The sequence below is a fragment of the Lytechinus pictus genome, chromosome 7 (assembly GCF_037042905.1).
Source record: "Lytechinus pictus isolate F3 Inbred chromosome 7, Lp3.0, whole genome shotgun sequence".
Classification (NCBI taxonomy): Eukaryota; Metazoa; Echinodermata; class Echinoidea; order Temnopleuroida; family Toxopneustidae; genus Lytechinus; species Lytechinus pictus.
The window spans coordinates 10929783-10949801 of record NC_087251.1 but is presented as its reverse complement, the minus strand read 5'-3'; the positions used below and the strand labels follow the sequence as shown (position 1 = coordinate 10949801).

Genomic DNA, 20019 nt, shown 5'->3' with positions numbered 1-20019 from the left:
ATATAGTTTACCCCCCCCCCCTCCATCGACAAGCGTGTCTTATTTGAACAAAGGAAATGTATATTTTCATGATACTAGCCCCATATAGTGTGATTTTTTAAAGTCGGCATATTAGGTATATTATTGTCCTACATCATGTCAATTTTTTTCGCCATGTAGGTTACATACACATTTGGCATCTGAGAAAATCTGAGTTGTACCTATTAAAACTCGTAACTTAATAATTTAACCTTTTTTGCAGGTTGAATAGATCAATCTTAGCAATTATTTTTGCATTAACGTCATCAATGTTTGCCCGTCATAACCCCGGTCATAACCATGGTAAGAGTCACGACAATGGCCCTGCAATGATTAAAAGATATTTTGATGCAACACATGGTGTTGCGCAATGATCGTAAATGATCGCATGTATACGTATCCATCGACATAGATGATGGGGATTCCCCAGACATTATGTTTATAAACAGATTCTTTTTCTGAATCATGATTAGTCGCGGGGCGGTGCTCGTTCGTTTAGTCTGTAACCAATATTATTCGGTGCATGCATGAACATTATTACGGTGAAAACTATTTATGGTTTAGAAAACCAGGATTGAAATGATTTTTTCAACTTGTTATTCTTGGACAATGCTATCGAGACATTCAAGTTCAGATCCTTGATCAAGAAGTTATTGTTTCTTTTTTTAGCTAGAGGCCTCCTGAACCTGAAACAATAAATCGCATTGGGGATAATATCGAACAGGACTACTTCCTGAACATTTCTGAGAGAATCCAGAAAAAATGGAATTTTATCAAGAATTCAGAACGCACTCAGTCGAGGAATATTTCAAGCGTCTGTATCTAACTTTCAGAGATGAATTCAGCATGCGATCCCCTGGTCGCAAACAATTTGCTGCTTTCTCTTTGGACATGGCTGGACTTGACAGTGAGAAACCTATCTACCGAGGTCATCCATTCGGAGGTGGGGGATTCCTTAGTTGGGATTTTGCCGTCGCTACAAGTTGCAGAGAGGCCAATGGCATCATTGAGCACGCTGAACAACGAGTCCTTTGTCACCTCATATCGAATCTCCAAGATATGGTACACCTGAACGACCACGCCCAACATTCGCTGTACCTCTTCACCTACTTATCCCCATGTAATGATTGCATCATCTTCATTGATCAGCTCCTGAATGGATTGAAGACGACTCTGCCGAAGCTGGAGATATATCTTGGATACATCGAGATGTACGTGGATGCACAGGACCGAAGATTAACGAGTTCAGCCGAACGGTCAATGGAAAATCTCAAAACCGTGTATGTCCTGGAGCGACAGTTTCCGAAGTTTCATGTGATGGAGATTCCGAAAGTTAATCGGTCAAGTTCTTACTCGAAGCTTTACATCGAGTCATGAGACTGGATACAAAAAGAAAATGCACGAATTTGTTGAATTAAATTGCTGCCATATTACCATGATTGTTCACTATCCTTTTTTTCAAGTCTAGGTGCAATATCCCCGCGACTCTTCTATTCCACTGATGTGAAACCTGACGCTCTACTCGGGATGGAGGTGTTCCCACCATAGTGTCACACCTTTTTTGAAGTTCAAAGCTCAAGTAGCCAAAATTGAGGTTAATGGAACTTTTATATACTTTGACTCATTACAAAATGAGGAAAAATTGTAATATCATCAGGTTCCCAGGATGGAAAATTTAGCCTGAAATATGATGACCCGCAAACTTACCTCTTCAGATGATTGTCGTAACTTAGTATGCTGAGAATAGCATATTCTATCTTCGCTTATTTTCTTAAATTTATTAGTAAAACAAGAATTTCATAATCGATATGCTGGTAAGATGTATCTGTTTCATTGACCGAGACACGCCCGACTATCGGCCTTCATATTAATTTATCTGTTGAAATTTGATTTTCTGAAAATATGCTTATGCATCTCATTTCACCGAATTCATTTATTGCGTACACATATCATGTTTTGAAGTCAATTAGATGCATAACTAAGGTATTTTATATTTGGTAGCATTGAAAATCACTAATGATTTCAATTCCCTATATATAGCTCTCTGAATTTTGTATTTATGTTAATATAATGTAATGGAGAGTATGCAAGTTTGGGGTATAATTTGAGAATGGAAATAATAGATTCCCATAAAAGGATTTAAATTGAATTGAAAAGTATTACACAAGTCTTATGCTCTATGTACGTAATTTTATACTATGTTCACCTCACTTTTCTATTGCTATGATTTTTTCAGGTATTTTTTTTAAATGAATGTATCTGATATACTTTTGTACCTGTATGCTGTGAAAATATATACTGTGTGTCCACTTGAATTGTAATTTTCTTCGTTTTAAGAAGCATACCTAAAATATATATTCTACTCATGTTATTGTATTCAGTGGATATATAGCATTATTAATTGATGTGTAACTAAAACTTGATCCCTATTTGCAAAGATACTATGGAAATCGATACTTACTTTGAATTATAATGAACAAATTATTGAAAGTAAGAGTCTGTAATAGTTGGTGACTTCGATAAATATTGAAAGTAATGATCCTTTATTATAACCAAGAAGCGCTGTCATAATGTAACTTTTAAGGACGTTCCACAGTTATGTTTGTGCGCATTATGATCTGCGCATAGTTTACACTCTGTGCGCTGACGTCACAATGGATGAACAGGTGATTAATTAGCTGCGGGTATGAGCTGATTTTTCTCATCTTCTGCACTTTAACTGCAGATCCGATGCGTTACTTCATGAAGCTAAAAAATTGAATTATTCCATGGACCATTAAAAAAAATATATCTAAAATTTCAAAATACTTTACTCTGCAGTGCTGCCAAGAATCACGAATATTACCCCGACTTTGAATAAATGGTGAGTGGTTTTGATTTTTTCTTCACATAGATACAAAGCATTCGGCGCATTTTTGGTGTTTTAAAAAGCACATTTGCTCTAATAAAATACTGATAGTTTAAAAACAAGCACATGAACCCCTATTTTTTAATGTTTGTACGTCTTAGGTATACCTTCCTCTGCAAAAGTTGGTGAAAATGACATGGATTTTGAATAAAGTGCAGCATTTATTGTACTTTTGTAGTTTGTTACTGAAATTTCACATTTTTTAGATTGGGATTTTGTTATCTTTTGCGCCATTTTTAAGAACGGAACGTGCTGTTAAACTTAAAATTGCAAACAAATAGCACTATAAATAGATTCTCCATTCTAACGATACAATTATTAACTCTCTTGCGAAATTTGATGACTTTTTCATGTATTTTGACTGAGCAATAGAGGTTTAAACTCATTGTAGTAATCTTGGGCGGTCTAAAAATGCCGAATTCTTTTAAATGCGCAATTCTTAAGAACATCAATTTGGGTGAACTTTGAAACTCTATAGCAAAAAATCAAGCACATGGACCTATGTTGATTTTTGCGTATTTCGAATATTAAGGTTCTAAAGTATCTATGTGCAAAGTTTGGTGAAAATGACATGGATTTCACTTTAACTGTGGAACGTCCTTAATATGACTACTCTCATCTAGTTCATTAAAACTGGAAAGTGCGGTGCATCTTCAGGGATTCATGGAAGTCATAAGCAGAAATAGAATGGTCCGTATTCTGAACTTGAGTTTGATTCAAACCCTGGTCTAACGTTCTGGTTTAACTATGGAAAGCCAACTGTGAAAAAATCAAGAAAAGTACAAATTAGATTTATCAGCTGTTAATGTCTTACTCTGTTCGTTTTCAACTGTCTGCATTAGAATAATAACTGAATCAATTTTCTTCGTCACTATATAGCATGATGAAGGAGCTATATCGCATGATTATAGTGGACCCCATGGAAGAACAGAGTAATTATGTTAATGACTCTAAAATGGGCAATCATTTCGATTATTTTATCTATTCAACATATTTGCAATTCATTTTGTTTATTTCAATTGATGCCATCTATGTTATTTATCTATTGTGTTTTTTAATAATCGGAAAATAAATAAACAAACAGCGAAAATCAATCGTACAATGTAAGCATTTTTTTGGTTATATTTTCAGCATACCATGTAATTATTTTAGCAGAGTTAGACCAACCCCGATTTCATAACATGGGCCAGTGACTTTAGCATCCTCAAGGGTTCGGCAGCTCGGGCATGACGAGGGGCCCAATGGTTCCTTTTTTTTTTCAAAGGAGTTGGTTTAAAATGTGGACCGCCTCGTCTCTGACACCACCCTCTTACTGTTGTCATCGTCGTCGTCTCCATCCAGTGCACAGGCTTGCATGAAGAAAAAACCTATTGCGTCGGGTTTTCAAAATTTTAAGTTCAAAATGCAGAGAAGATGAACACAAGATTCGTCCAATAATTAATTTAATCAAATGAAACGATATATTACCATAAACCTTGTAAACATTACTACTCATAGATATTCATTATTGTCGTTGTAACTGCAGTATATTATCTCATAATAAAAAAATGAATTAATCTAACAGTAAGAACGGGAAAAATGATTCTGAACGATTTTTTTTTCACAGCAATGTGAAACTACAAAACTATAAAGTACGACTGAAAAATGGCAAGAGAAAAATCAGTCATCTATCCCATTGTAAACCTTTTTTTTTTTTTAAAGCTTTTTGTTATTTCCCTCCGATAGGGCATATATTTGCATAAACATTTTAACAATGACATAAATGAAATAACATATCATACACACATAGCATAATTTTGTACAAAGTATAGGCCTACAGGGCGTTTCAAGCAAAAGACAACCGATACTAGAGTGGCCATGTCCTACACCCATCCGTTCCGCCGCCGACACTTGCAGCAGCAAAGAACAAATGAGCACCGAACAAGGCCACTCCAACAATAATTGATCACCTCTCACCCGAAACACACTGCACATTCATCATGAAAATATGTTTACATTAAACAGAAATACATATAAAGGTCCGGAAATCTTATTACAAAATGACAAGAATTCTTTCGAAATTTACCTATTTTTTATCAAATTTATGTGTTTTGTTTTCCATAATACTGATTTGCCTCTCATTTTTGTAACATTTTCTTATATATTGTTTAATTTTCTCAAAATTAGGTATGGTTTTTTCCACACGAGCAGAGTATACTTGTTGTTTCGTCCAAATTATTAAACAATTTAAAGCATCGTTTCTTTTTTCTGTGAAACCAAACAAAACATGTACAGCAGAAAGATTTATTCTAAATCTTGTTAAACTGTATAACCAGTCTGTAAATCGTACCCAGATAAGATTTACCACATGACATTGATAAAAAAAATGTATAGCGTTTTCTTCTTCCCTTCCACAAAAAGAGCATTTTGCATCTGCAGTTATTTTCATCTTTACAAGATCCTTATTCAAATATAATATCTTATTTAGCAGTCGGTACTGAAAGTACCTCATTGTAGTATAAGTTGTACATCGAAACATCGTTTTAAAATAATTTTTCATATCTCTGGTGTCCATCGAAATGCCATTGACAAACCATCTATTACACAATTTAGTCAAGTTATCATCATTTTCTTTTAACATGATATAATATACATGTCTACATCCTTTTTTGTCCTTCAGTAAATGAAAGATATAAGCAGGGCATAATGGTTCATTAGATTTCATATTACACGTATTCAACTGAGCTTTATACTTACATTTAATAATCTGCCATAAGACATAATAATGAAGAAACTGAATTTTGATTGAAAATCTTTTTTCACACTCTTCTCTTTCCAGAAGTTTTCCATTCTCATCTAATAAATCGTTAATAAATCTAATGCCTTTGTCCCACCATTCCTTTAAGAATATACCTTTTCCACCAATTTTTACATCAGAATTGTACCATAAAGGAATAGCCGGCCAAAAAAGAGAAGTACACTGAACATTTCGAATAAAGGAGGAAACTATAATAAAGATTTCCTTCCAAAAACTGTTTCGGACCATGAGTGATAGTTTGGTGAAATATATATCCCCTTTACCCCATTCTAATGTTACTAACGGTTTCAAAAATGCATACATTAAATGAGAAACTTCTTCACATGAGTTTGACAGTATTCTTCTTATCCAAGACAGCTTCAAAGCTCTAGAAAAGTGTCCAACATCGATCATTTTAAGTCCACCATTTTCATAGTTACAAACAATCTGTTTCCTGCTTATTTTGTCGGGTTTCCCCTTCCATATAAATTTGTAAAAAGACACATTTACTGATTTTAAAAGATGTTTAGACGGATTTGGAATAGACATGAATAAATGATTGAATTGTGAAACAAGCAATGATTTGACAAGGATTACACGACCAAATACAGAAATATTACGCTTTGACCATGATATCATTTGTCTTTTTAGTTTATCAAATACTCTATTATAATTGAAATCAGGGAGATTTTTCAGACCAATACAGAAATCGATTCCTAAATATCTAACGAATTTCATGTTAATCAACGTTTTATCAGTCACAGGCAAATCAATCTGAACAGTTTTTTTCAGAGACCCAATACACAATATTTGCGTTTAGTCATGTTAACCTTTAAACCAGAATATTTCGAGAACATGTCTAAAAGGTCTAGTGCATTTTGCAAACTTTCCTTACTATCGAGAAACAAAACGGTGTCATCTGCATATTGCAATAGTTTGTATTCTTTTTTATCAATAACTATGCCTTCAATCCGTTGAGATTTTCTTACTAACATTCCTAAGATCTCTGCACACAGTATAAACAAATAGGGAGAGAGGGGGGGTCCCCTTGGCGACATCCTCTTTTAATGTTGAAACGTGAGGTTAAACAGCCATTAACCAAAACACTAGAAGTAGATTTAGCATACATAACTTTAATCCATTTTATAATATTATCACCATAATTGAAAAAGTGCAGTACATTCCATAAAAATCATGCGAAACACAATCGAATGCCTTTTCAAAATCGATAAAAAGAATTATACCAGGTATGTCATTATTTTCTGTGTAGGAAATTATATCATAAATAATTCTAATATTTTCACCTATATATCTACCAGCGAGAAAACCTTTTTGATCGTTGTGTATATTTTCTTCTAACAACGGTTTTATTCTATTCGAAATACAATGGGAAAGAATCTTATATTGGACATTAAGTAAAGAAATTGGTCGCCAATTTCTGAGCAAGTTTCTCGGCTTATTCCCCTTCGGTAACAAAGTTATTATTCCTAAATATTGATAATGTGATAAGTTTCCACAAGCAAATGCTGAGTTCAAACTTCTTGATAAATAAATTCCAATATCTTGCATGAAAAACTTATAAAATTCTGCAGTAAACCCATCTTGACCGGGGGATTTCCCCGTCTTCAAATTGTTAATTGCTTTACGAATTTCTTCGAAAGAGATCTCTCCTTCTATCATTTTTGCTTTTTCGTCTGAAACTGGATTATGTTCGATTTCTTTTAGTTCTTGCAAAATATCACGAAAATCTGACACCTGTTGAAAACCGTAAAGTTCTTCATAAAACATGAGAACTTCTCGTTTTATTTCCTCATCCATATATAACTCATCATTATTTTTATCAAGCAGTTGAATCATTTGTTTTTCTGTCCTACGTTTTTTCATAAGGTTAAAAAAATATTTGGAGGGTTTTTCCCCATATTTCAATTCTTGTATTGTAAACCTTGATGTTTTTCAGGTCCAAAAGTTTTGAGCTCTTAAATTATGATACACAACAATCTTAAAAATTGTCTGCAAATTGTGTCATAATGGCCTATTAACCGCTAAAGTTTTAGAATAATAAGACTAGGGAGCGGATGAAAAATAATATTTTTATACAGCAGAGCATGTAATGATACTTATGGCTGTCCTCTTGAAACATAATTGCGTGCACTGACGACATTTAGGGTCCCACAACACTGATGTTAGCAAAAGTCCAAAAAGTTACTCAATTGCTTTAGAGATTCATGCCTATATCCTTTCTGAAAGAATTAACTCTAAAGGTGCTTTCCTTTATGAAAGGTGCGACATAACAGGTGTAAAGTTGCACATAGCCCTGCATCATACATAATAGTAATACCAAGGAGGTTTCAAAATCCATTTGACTTGTGTTTCTTCGAGTGTAGCTATCGGTATGATTGGTAAGCCTGAGCCGAGTACCAGTTTATCGAATAAAAAAATTATCTCATTGATTTTTTGAGATGAACGGTTTCATCACTTTTTGTATCCCTTCGGTGAAGGGTGTGGTCTGTCCAATACCCAGATTTACCAGCTTTGATCGATCCATGGAGCAATCCTTGGGGCGTGGCGTTTCACCTGTTGGTTGGACTGGGTTAGCTCTAATGTGATCATGAGGAAGGTTGAAGACATTGGCTATTGTGACTAACATTGTGTATTTCGTCATGAAGTCAGCTCTGCACCAATGGAACACACCACTGACCGACTCGGGATCCTAAACACACAGATGAATAAATGACAATCTTTTATTTTACCACCCTCTACCCAGGTGTATCCGGATAGATGTCTACATGAAGGAAGAAAATCCTTGAATGCCCTCAGCGTCCATAAGTCTGGTTACGCTTGGGTAAAATTTAAGCGTCGTTATACATGTATAACCAAGTTTGGTGGGTTATATTATTTGCGTTATGGAAATGTCCACTATACTATAAGTATCTGTTTTGTTTACAAAATGAATACTTAACTCGAACACATTATACAATAAAGAATATAGGCACATAGAAAGCTCTATCAGATAAAACAATATTGGAATTGGCCCATATCCATGATATCTGTAGGGGATGCCGGCCTGTTATTTTTTTTGTCTCGCCTGAAATAAGTTCGGCAGAGACCTTGTAATCACTTTTCCTGTTGGTCCGTTAGGCTGTTAAAATTTTTGTTCTACTAATTGCTCTCATTTCTTCTACATCAATTTTTATCACACTTAGATAAAATGATCCTTGGGTAATACCACATGTGTGTTGTTGTGGAAGGTGGGGTTCAAAGGTCATATAGGGGTCGAAAGGTCAAGTTTTGTTCAAATTGCTCTCATTTCTTTATTTCTGATTTCTGCATCAGTTATGTTCACACTTGGTACAAACATAGAGCTATTAACAATAGCTCCATGGTACAAATGATCATTGAGTAATAACACACGTGTGTTCATGATAATGATGAGGTCAAAGGTCATCTAGGGTTCAAAAAGTCAAGTTTTTATTCAAAGTGCTCTCATTTTGTTTAATTTCTGCATCACTTGTGTACAAAGCTTTGAGTAATACCACATGTGTGTTAATGAGGATGATGGGGTCAAAGGTCATCTAGGTGTTTAAAGGTCGAATGATATGAGGTCATGTCCATCCTTTTTTCAAGACTTTGTTAAACCTGCTCTTATTCATATCTGCATCAATTGTTTTCAACTGTTTATACTCGGTACAAATGATAAACACCACACCTGTGTTCATGAGGATGATAAGTTCAAAAGCCATGTAGGGGTCAAAAGATCACATTGCATTAAATGAATGACCAATAAAATAAAGTTATCGTCACCATCATTGTCGGGCATCGTCGTCGTCGTTAATGTCACTTTTATAATCATTAACAATGATGATGATCATCAACATTACTGAAATATTCGTTATCATCATCACCATCATCATCAACACCACATCGCCACTTCAACCCCTACCCTGTGGCATGCCCATCTTCGTCATCACACATTCTTACCGTCGTTCTCCTCTCACACATTTGTCTGCAGACCACAGCGATATCATCAACATGGGTTGGACATCGGATGCAACAATCATTCACCAAGTCAACGTTGTCTTGGTTCATCAAGGTATTGAGAAGGGTAGTGACAGCACTCTCTTCTATCGTCTCGATCTGGCCGTACAGTATGGGCACTCGTAAGACAGCACAATCTATAATAGTGAAGAATGGACACAAAAACAGACTACTTGGCTTTTCAAACTCTTTACTTTCAACGATAAACCATTATCTCACTATCTCAGGTTTTATTTGGATCACTATGTTGTACGGATTCAGTGTAATTGACGAGCTGATGTTCATTACTGCAAGGACTGGAATTATGTCACAGCTAGAGCAATTAACACTTGCAAAAAGGTTGGTACTGGATATGACGTTAGTGTTGGACCATCAAGTAAGTAAGGCGCAATCCGGGATGGAGGGTGTACAGGGGGGCGTTTCATGAAAGGACTTGTCTGACGTTTTATCCGACAAGTCCCATTTTATCCGACAGTTACCATAGGAACAGTGCCTTTCAGCCAATCAAAATCATGGAAAGATGTCAGATCTGACAACTTGTCGGATGAAAATATTGATGAAACGCTCCCCAGGAATTTGATGTGCATCCCTATCAAAATACCCGGCTCTTCACTTACATTATGCCCGATAATTTATCAATACATTCTTTATAGATGTAAGTTATCTGCTTCTATCTGATGCCAAAGCAGAATGAACCTCTGGACACATCTGACAGTGGTGTGCGCAGGTCTGAAAGCCGAGGTCTGACTCAATGCCCGAGTTCAAGTACAAGGCTAAGTCCCGGGCTAAGTACTGACTGCAATAGGCCAAGGGCCCATTAAGCCAAGGACTAGACGTCCGAGGCCAAAGTCAAAGTCAAGTATTGACTGTCTGAAGCCAAGGGCACACGGACTTCAGACTTCATGATGTTAGGGATACGGTCTGAGGCCAAGGAAAAGGTCAAGTGCTGATCGACTGCCCGAGGCCAAAGACTCATGGACCTCGGACCTCACGATGCCAGGGACTAGACGTCCGATGCAAAGGATATCAGATCTCGTAGCCCAGAGATTAGGGCCAAAGTCAAGGAATAGCTAAATCGTTGTCTTCGAGGAGCACAACACTCTTGTTTATTTTAGCACAGGTATGGAAGTATGGAAGACTATTGGAAAGTGTGGACTCCAGAAGGCTGTGTGTATTGGACTCAAAATTATCATACTCTCACAAGAACAAAATGTAAGAATGGATCAAGTCCTATTCCATCGTATTCTAGGCGGAGGCTGCAGTAATTGTCTTTGCTGTTATGCTGAACGCAGGCGATAGTCTGATCTAGCAAAGACTACGCATTGTGGCTGCGTTAGCAGACGCAGCCACAATGTGTAGTCTTCGCCAGATCAGACTATCGCCTGCGTTCAGCATAACAGCAAAGACAATAACTGCAGCCTCCGCCTAGATTATATACTAATTCCATCATGGCATACATCACCACTAAGTCCCCTGAATAGGATTTTAAAAAAAGAATGAAAGTCGATCGAAGTATGAGAAAGCGATTCCAGGAGAAGATCTGACGCACAATATCGGAAAGAAATAAGGCATGTACGAGCTTGCTAGTCATTCTCACCATACCGTAACTATACTTACACTTCACCAATGTCAATGTTGCTGAATCACTTTGCATTGACAGGCATATCAGGCTGCTATAGTACCCGCAAGAATGGCTTCCATGAAGAGAAAGAAGAAATAATTGAAACAAAGAAAACCAATTCTGCTGGGGTAAAATTAAAGGAGAAAGAGTTTTACCAAAATGAATGCAGTATTCGTTATGTCAGAAACATATTTGTTTTCCATTCTGTTTCCAATATCGATAGCGTAGTTGCCGATCCGCAATCATGACAAATTTATTTATACACCCATTTAAACCACAAATACTACTACTACTACTACTACTTCTACTACTACTACTACTACTACTACTACTACTACTACTACTACTACTACTGCTTTTACTACTACTACTACTATTACTACTTCTACTACTACTACTACTACTTCTACTACTACTACTACTACTACTACTACTACTACTACTACTACTACTACTACTACTACTACTACTACTACTTATACTACTACTTCTACTAATACTGCTACTACTACTACTACTACTACTAATAATAATAATAATAATAATGATAATAATAATAATAATAATAATAATAATGATAATGATAATGATAGCAATAAAGATATTGATAATAAACAACTCAAGTACTAAACAACTTTACCGTTTTTTAATAATATTTCTTGACTACATGAAGGTTGATTTATCATGATATCTATTATGTTCTGTTGTTATTTGTATTTAGGCACTCAGCCAAATACCGTGTTTCTTATTTGGATGAATCTGTATCGACAGTCCCATAACTGAATAAAGAGATTGAATAAAAAGAAATATCAAGGGACAAAGTCCAAATAAAACTTGATTAAACTGTAGTCATGTTGATGATGTGCATCAATGACTCGTATGGGTGTTGATAAAACTAAATATGGAATTTATCCATTGTGTTCATAACACATTATATGTGCAATAATGTCAATCCGTGTCGTCACATAAATTGAAATTAACACTCCTTCCGCCCGGTCCTTCCGTTAATATGCAGAGCATACTAGGATCTACATGTTTAGGCAATATTGTATCTTCTGTAACAGGATAAGACAAATTTTTGATTATGTCTGCCACTTTTTCGAACATCAAACCTCTAACAGACAATCCTGAGCGCTATGAAGATGTCTACTACCAGGCTTTCTCCAAGATAGGTGAGACGGATCTTCTCCGTCATAAGGTGAATGAGTTTTTTAACGACGAAGTGATGGGAAAGCTTACCGATTCGTTTGGAAGTGACGAAGAGTTCAGTCTACTCGGGGTAGGAGAAGGTTGGCATATTTGAATTTATGTTTGAATAAATGTCGGAATTACACTTATTTGATAAAATCAATATAATTTCAATTTGTGAACTATATGGGCTCTCAGTCTAGCATGTCTAGTAAAGTTTCGAGTCACGAGGGCGTTGAAAAAAAAACCTTCTTCGGTCGATTTTTTTTACACATGACTCGGCCCAAGGCCAATGCCAAAGTCGACAAAATTTTGACTCGAGGCCGGCCTCGACAACATACCTGATACAAAAAATATTTATCCATATGATTACATGTTACATACTATCAGCTCATTATAGGTTTTCACTTCAGCCATGACTGACGAACAGCAACAGCGTTGCCTTTTGAGTACCGGAATTGGTACTTTGGGTAAAGCAGCAGGACCAATGTTCGAGTTTGCTATATGAGTCTCAGTCAGACGAGATGACACCCAAGGGGATTCCACATTATGTACTTGGGTTGGGTCCCGTAGCGATGGACACGGGACCTTCAAGTTCTACACGGAGTTTCAATAATTACACAATTGACTCTTTAGAATAATCCAACAATTATAAAAGATAATAATGAGAACAATAATGTTAGGTTTACAATAAATCATCTTTTTCAAGAAAATATATCAAACTAAACCGTGTAAGGCAGATAAAGAACATCGAGAACATTTGAAAATGGCAATATGTCCATCAGGACTGATGGCAAGATGCCCATCATCCCACACAATTGAATAATGCAAACGCCACGCATCAAGATATTTGCAATTGTGTTTGTGAGTATTCCCGACACCTACATAATTAAAGATGCCACTGATGTCGAATCTCTCATTTTAAATTTTTTTCGTTAATTCGCTTCAGACATTCCCGTGAGTGTGATCCTTTCTTGTGGTAAAGGGTATATTCATTGGCGATGCTTTAGCGCGTAAGAAGGGTTCACCAGTCGCTCTTAAAGTCGCTCTTAACTTACGAACAGCTTTATGAAACGGCCCCCTGGTTTTCAGAGCAGAAAATCACATATTTTCATTTCATGCTTCACTTGAACTTATTGATCAGCTACCAATCCTGTTCATGGTTACAAAAACTGTCAAGTTTTCAAATAAAATAAAAAATCATCTCGCGCTTGCATCAGGCATGTCAGGTGCTTAATTAGATACCTATCTTGTTCATGATTTAAAAAACGAGCTTAGAATGTCCATATTTCAATTCAATTCATTTATTAACCATATAAAAATATTAAAATACAATGTAAAATAACATACTGTATAAATGCATAAATGTAACAAGACACACAACAAATAAATATACAACAAATAAATATAATTTATACATTCATGTAAAAGAAAAATCAACATATGGTAAGAGGCAACCAAAAAGATTAAAATCTTGTAGGCAGTTGCCCCTTTACAAGTATTCAAATAATCATTTATAATCATTATACATTCACTGATTCACACATCAAACACAGAATCACCCAAACCCAACACATCCATGACCCATTGCACTCAAACAAAAGAGAGAGAAAGAGAGAAGAGAGAGAGGGGGGGGAGGAGGGTATGTTTAGAAAAGGGAAAGGGAATCAAGATGAATAACCACCAATTAATTGTCTTTTAAGTAAAATTTTAAATGAGGAGGCAGTTGAACGAATTATAGGATCTAATTGTTATAAATTCTAGGTCCTGCATGTTTAAAAGAATTATGAATTTGATTATTTGAGGTCAGTGGAAGATGAAAATGAGAAGCTGAACGAGTATTATACTGGTGAAAATCATTATTATGATAAAAAAGATCATAATGTTTACAGGTGCCATTTCCTGTTTAATATAATACATCAAAACTGCAACTTTAAATTCATAAATATGATTTAGTACAGATACGTAAGACTTTTTTCTGCAATTTATGAAAGGGTTCTAATTGATTTTTTCCTATGTTTCCCCAAGTAATATTACAATAATAAATAAAAGGAAGTACAAGTGAGTTGTACATAAATAATTGTTTTTCGGGTAAAATAGAACGTAATGTATTGATGATACCAACATTCTTGAAAATCTTATTAAGTAAATTCATGCGATGGTCTCGAAAAAAAGTTGATCATCTAATAAAACTCCAAGGAATTTTACTGACATTGAAACATTCAAATATAAATTATTAATTTTCACTTTGACTTTGTGGTGAGGAGACTTAATATTTGATTTGGAGAAATACAAAATACATGTTTTATCATAATTGATTGCTAACTCATTGGAATCAAACCAGTCGATAAGTTTGCGGAGTTCTTCACTTGTCTTACGCTGGAGTATATCAAAATCTTTGTGTGAAGAGACAATGTTAGATAAGTGTCATCAGCAAACAAAATGAAATGGAAAAATGAAGAAACATTACATAAATCATTGAATATTTCTGTAGTTGGAAAATCAAAAATTTTCAGCTCGAACTTCGTGCTTATATTAGTTGTTTAATTAAATACCTGTCATGTTCATGTATACAAAAGCTGCTCTAATTAGAAAGTTTTCCGGTCGGAATAACGATTTTTTTTTTTATTCGCCATGACATTATTTAATTGGTGAGATATGTATCCTCTTCATGAGTCACTACAAACCGTCATTAACAGGTTCCTTTTCAGATCAGTTAGAACTTTCAGCTCGTGCTTCGCGCTTGTATTTTTTTTATTTGTTTGACATATGTCTTCTCTTCCTGAGTTATATTCTGCAAACCATCATTAAAAAGTTCCTTTATTAATGTTCAGCTCGCGCTAAATTGTTTAGTTATCTTATTCATGATTAAAAACTGCTCATAACATTCAATTGTCATGTCAATATGCATGTAAATGAAATGTTAAAAAAAATGAGCTTGCGTTTCGCGCTCGCATTACATGTATTTACTTCGGCCTTGTCAGATAATTCTTTTTGGGGGGGTAAATTTAAAAGGTAAGATGTAGTTCAAACTTCACTCAATGGTTAGGACACCCCCCCCCCTTAGAAAACACTTACTAACAAAAATCAGCTTTTAGCTGCCGATCGGGGAAATTGTGGATGAACATATTTTTCCTTCCCTCCCCCATATTGGCGAAACCTGGATTCGCTCCTGGGCAAACATTTTTGCCAACCCTCCCCCTCAAAAAAAGAAAGAAATAATGATAATAAGCACCTATAAAATAAAATCCCGACAAGCATCTTCGGTGGGTGGGGGTATAGTAGCGCTAGATATGATAACAGCAATCAAGAAGGATTAATTTTTGCGCGTTACTGACGGGTGGGCGCCCCATCATGTCAATGCATGTGTGATGCTTTCTTTTTTTATTGCCAGATACTTCTCGAAACGTAAATGCGACAACTTTTGGTGTAAAACCCGTTTTTGGCTTGTCTTTTTTTTTTTTTTTTTTGGGGGGGGGGGGGCAACGATGACATCATTTCTTGCCAATGATTTTTTTACAAAATGCCACACAAATTTGTTATGAAAATTATTGATTATGGACATTTTCTTGTACGCTATGTTTTCACATTTATCTTGTGAATCTTTTGTATATTCTGTGTAAATTATACGAATCAATAGTGTAGGCCTACTAATATATGAATTTGTAAAGTTATGCTCCTTGCCATTACAGCTATAATGTGCTATTTTCTTATATTTATTCTAATAAGTAAAGTGACAGCGTTGCACATTACGGGAATCAATCATATTTATCAAATTTCTTGTTTTCTTGATATTATATATAGAAAACCTCATGGCAAAAATCTTCAACAGGTTCACATGGTTCGCAGGCAAAACCCAATCTAACGAACAACTATCGTCGAAGAATGTACAAAATTTCGCTGAAAGTAACGGCTATGACGTCACCAATTACGAAATATTTATGCACTGGGACATTATACCGACGCGTTTGATGACCAATCAGAATTTGGAAACAAGCTACTGGACTTCTTCACCCAAGTAGCATGTTTTCGGCAAACGGCATTCTCTCATGTTAGATGACTTGATGACCTTCTTGCGTTCCATTTCAATCCAAAATGACAATGGTCGTGTTTTAGCACCTTGTCGTGATGATATACTTCTCATCTCGAAAAATTCCACGAGTAAACATAGCCTTTAAAGGGATCGTTTAACATTGTGAGAAGCTGATTTAAAAAATTCTCAAATTAAGATGAATTATGTTTATGAGTTTATGTACTTGTTCTAAGAAACCCTAGAAATCATCTTTATTTTGAATGAAAAGTTGTTAGTAGGTAGGAAAATGTGATTATATTAGAACTCGTCTACTAGACGATTTCCCAAATTACTGTGACATCCCGATTTGAAAATAAAATTGTATGCCTCCCTCTGCGTTGAGATCGTAACGGACACGCAAGCGAGAACTGTCAATCAACCAATAGTGAATGGGGGCAAGGCCGCTCCGGCCGGCATGCACTGAGAATTGTAAACATTACATCCAGCGCATGTTCTCTGCTGGCTCTTTTCTATAGTGCCTTGACGGTTCTAGTCGAAGCAGAGAAAGTAGTATGAAAGAAGAAAAACAGATTCTGATAGCGCAACGAAAGCTATGTACAGACCATCTAAGATAAGAAAAATGCAGACTTACTGACTCCTCGCCGGGATGGTAGTAACGTGGCAAATTTGGGGCGATGTACTTTAATATTACATGAAGATAAAGCGAAAGTGTAGCACCAGAATAAAATATGTGCGATCCAGAACATCATACATGTACTTGAGAATAGAATAAGAACATGTGGTCTCTCGAGCTCTGCGTGTGTCGTGAGCTGAGGCATGGACCATGGCTAGCTGAGGGAAGGATGGCTTTATCCCATGCGTGAACGTTTCGTTGTTTATGTGGGTATGCAAATTACTTGGTATTACGTAAGACTCTTCCCATATCGCTCGAAAAATGAACATAATACAGGACATTCATTTTTAATTGTGCAGTCACATGAATATAACATTTCATTTATTCAAGACTGTTTCTCTAATGGGCCGAGCACCTTTTTGAGAGTAGTAGTCAAAACTTGTGTAGTAAATCTGCCATATTTTACTCACGTATGCACTCCCTTCCTTTGGACGCGAGGTCCTTTCTTCTTCTTCTTTTGCTTGACAAATTTTTGGCGAAATACCTTTAGATTGTAAATTTTTAGATGAAAACCTTTTTTTTTTCTTTTCAAAATTTTCTCATGAATTGTGCCTCCTCCCTTTAGAAAAACCTGGATCCACCCCTGCACAACGTAAAGCTGTCCCCCCCCCCCCTCCAACACATAACTGCACAGCCCAACAACCAATGTATATAACGAACATTTTTATAATAATTATATAAAAAGATTTGGTGCAGCATAAAATATATAAAATATAAAGGTATATGCTGGGGATAAAAAGGACATAAAAATAATTGCATTATTCTGTGGCCGGCGGCGAAAGCATAAAAATATTAGATTCTGGATTGGCGGTGTTCCGGCGGTGTTGAAGCATGATCTTCCGCCGCCAGTGCCAGAATGTATATTTTTACGTACTTCGGGGGGGGGGGGGGGTAAGAAATATTTCCATCCACATTTCTTCCACATCGGCTGATAAATGCTTGATTATTATCATTTAGGGGGGGGGGGGGTGTCCCATGCAACTAAAGTCTGAATTTTTAAGTACATCGTAGCTTTATTCTTACAATCATGGACCTATATGGCCTAAATTAATGATGCGAGCGCGAAGCGCGCAAGGTAATGTTTATTTTTATATTTCGCCTTGAAAATAAATATAGGAGCGCGAACTTTTTTATGAACATGAACATCTTAAACGGGTCATTCTACTCACTTTTGGTAATCACGCAGGGTATGTTCATCTTAAACAATTCGATTTGATTTATTGTTCTCGTAAATGCGTATTAGCATTTTCATAACAAAAGAAACATAATATCGTTTAAAATTTTGGCATGAATAATAGAGTGTACTTATTAAAAATATGATTCAACCCACACACACCAAATGATCCACACCCAACATATTATGATATTAACAATTAGCAGGACCGAGGATTGTCATTATAAGCACATTGCTTGGAAAAAAATAACTGAAAACCCGAGATTCAAACTTATTAAATTGCATCGATTATACAACAGAATGGTGCGAGCGCGGAGCACGAAGAACGAGTTGAAAATTATTAATATTTTGACATGAAGAGCTGAATCGGGTCATTCTAATCAAATACGGTCTTATGGTAAGTATAAAGTTTATACGCCAAGCGAGCTGATATTTGTTGAAATTAAGATCTTAATACGAAACATTGTATAAACTGTTTTGGAATATTGCTGCATATTTTCCTGAATAATGATAAGAGCGCATGTAAAACGCAAGCTGATTTTTTAAAAAGTATATTCGCGATTGATTTTTTTTGTATAATGATTTCTACTTTTTCTGTTTTCAAATCGTTCCTCTTTTCTTATTTCATTCACTTTTCTTCTTCTTATATCCTTTCTTATCGTTCCTCTCTATTTCCCCTTTCTCTAGGCATGGATAGCAAAGCCCCAAGAAACTCCAGAATCCTGAGACGTCCAGATGGTATTTTGTACAAAAAAATGAAGTCACCAATCTAAAAATGTCACTTTAATCCGATTTTAAAAAATGTGGAAAGACACATGCAGGGTTCGGCGACAGGGCATATAAAGTTTAGTAATAAAATAGAGAAATGCGAGTAAACGCAAAGAGTTGAATTTGAAAAGTTTTTCGATTTTATATTAAAATCCTACATTTTTATTTCAATAGCATGTTCGTGATATTACTTAGATATAACATTGCATTATGAAGGGTTATATATAGATATTCCCGTGATGCACATCAGTGTTTCCACTCCTCCCGAAATTTCGGGAAATTTTACCTTTTCCAGGAAAGGTTCCGAATGAAACAAATCCATGCAGGAAATTTCGGGAAATCCAAAGATTACAAGTAAACAATAATTAAACATAGCAACTGTCAACATTCATGTTATATTTTTAAAATTGTTTGCTGAAAGTTTCGGCTGGCTACATTTTTGTACAATTTTTGTTAAAATCAAATTAAAAATTCTAGGAAATGTCTATAAATTCGAGAAGTTTGTTTTGGATCTGTGGAAACACCGATGCACATGGCCTTTGTAAGCGGGGGTGCTAAATCACCTCCAAGATTTATATGGGGGTGATGTACAGGTTTGATCCAAACACCTTCATTTTGGTGCGGAAAACAAACTTTTTATTTTTGATTGTATGATTATTTTGCTTTAAATTTTAAGTATTTTCCTTTGTCAAAACTGCTATTTTGGTATTATTGGTTTTAGTAAACATGTGATATTCATCTTTTTCTTATTTTTATTTTCACATTTTTCCTTTCTTTTCTTTTTTCTTTCTTTCTTTCCCTCTTCCTTTTTAAGGGGGTAACTAC

General features: G+C 35.5%; 2 protein-coding genes across 2 annotated transcripts; one reads left to right on the top strand and one right to left on the bottom strand.

Annotated features, from left to right (window-relative positions):
* Window positions 1-407: 407 nt before the first annotated feature.
* Window positions 408-4002, top strand: LOC129266023 (uncharacterized). The gene has a single exon (XM_064101410.1). The coding sequence runs from the start codon at window positions 781-783 to the stop codon at window positions 1393-1395; it is 615 nt and encodes a 204-aa protein (XP_063957480.1). The 5' UTR covers window positions 408-780; the 3' UTR covers window positions 1396-4002.
* Window positions 4003-4353: 351 nt separating this feature from the next.
* Window positions 4354-17479, bottom strand: LOC129265534 (methionine adenosyltransferase 2 subunit beta-like). Its single transcript, XM_064101409.1, has 3 exons — window positions 17211-17479; window positions 9681-9874; window positions 4354-8412 (listed from the first exon to the last, which is right to left on the bottom strand). Exons 1-3 carry the CDS (start codon window positions 17395-17397, stop codon window positions 8146-8148), a joined length of 648 nt encoding a protein of 215 aa, XP_063957479.1. The 5' UTR covers window positions 17398-17479; the 3' UTR covers window positions 4354-8145.
* Window positions 17480-20019: the final 2540 nt, after the last annotated feature.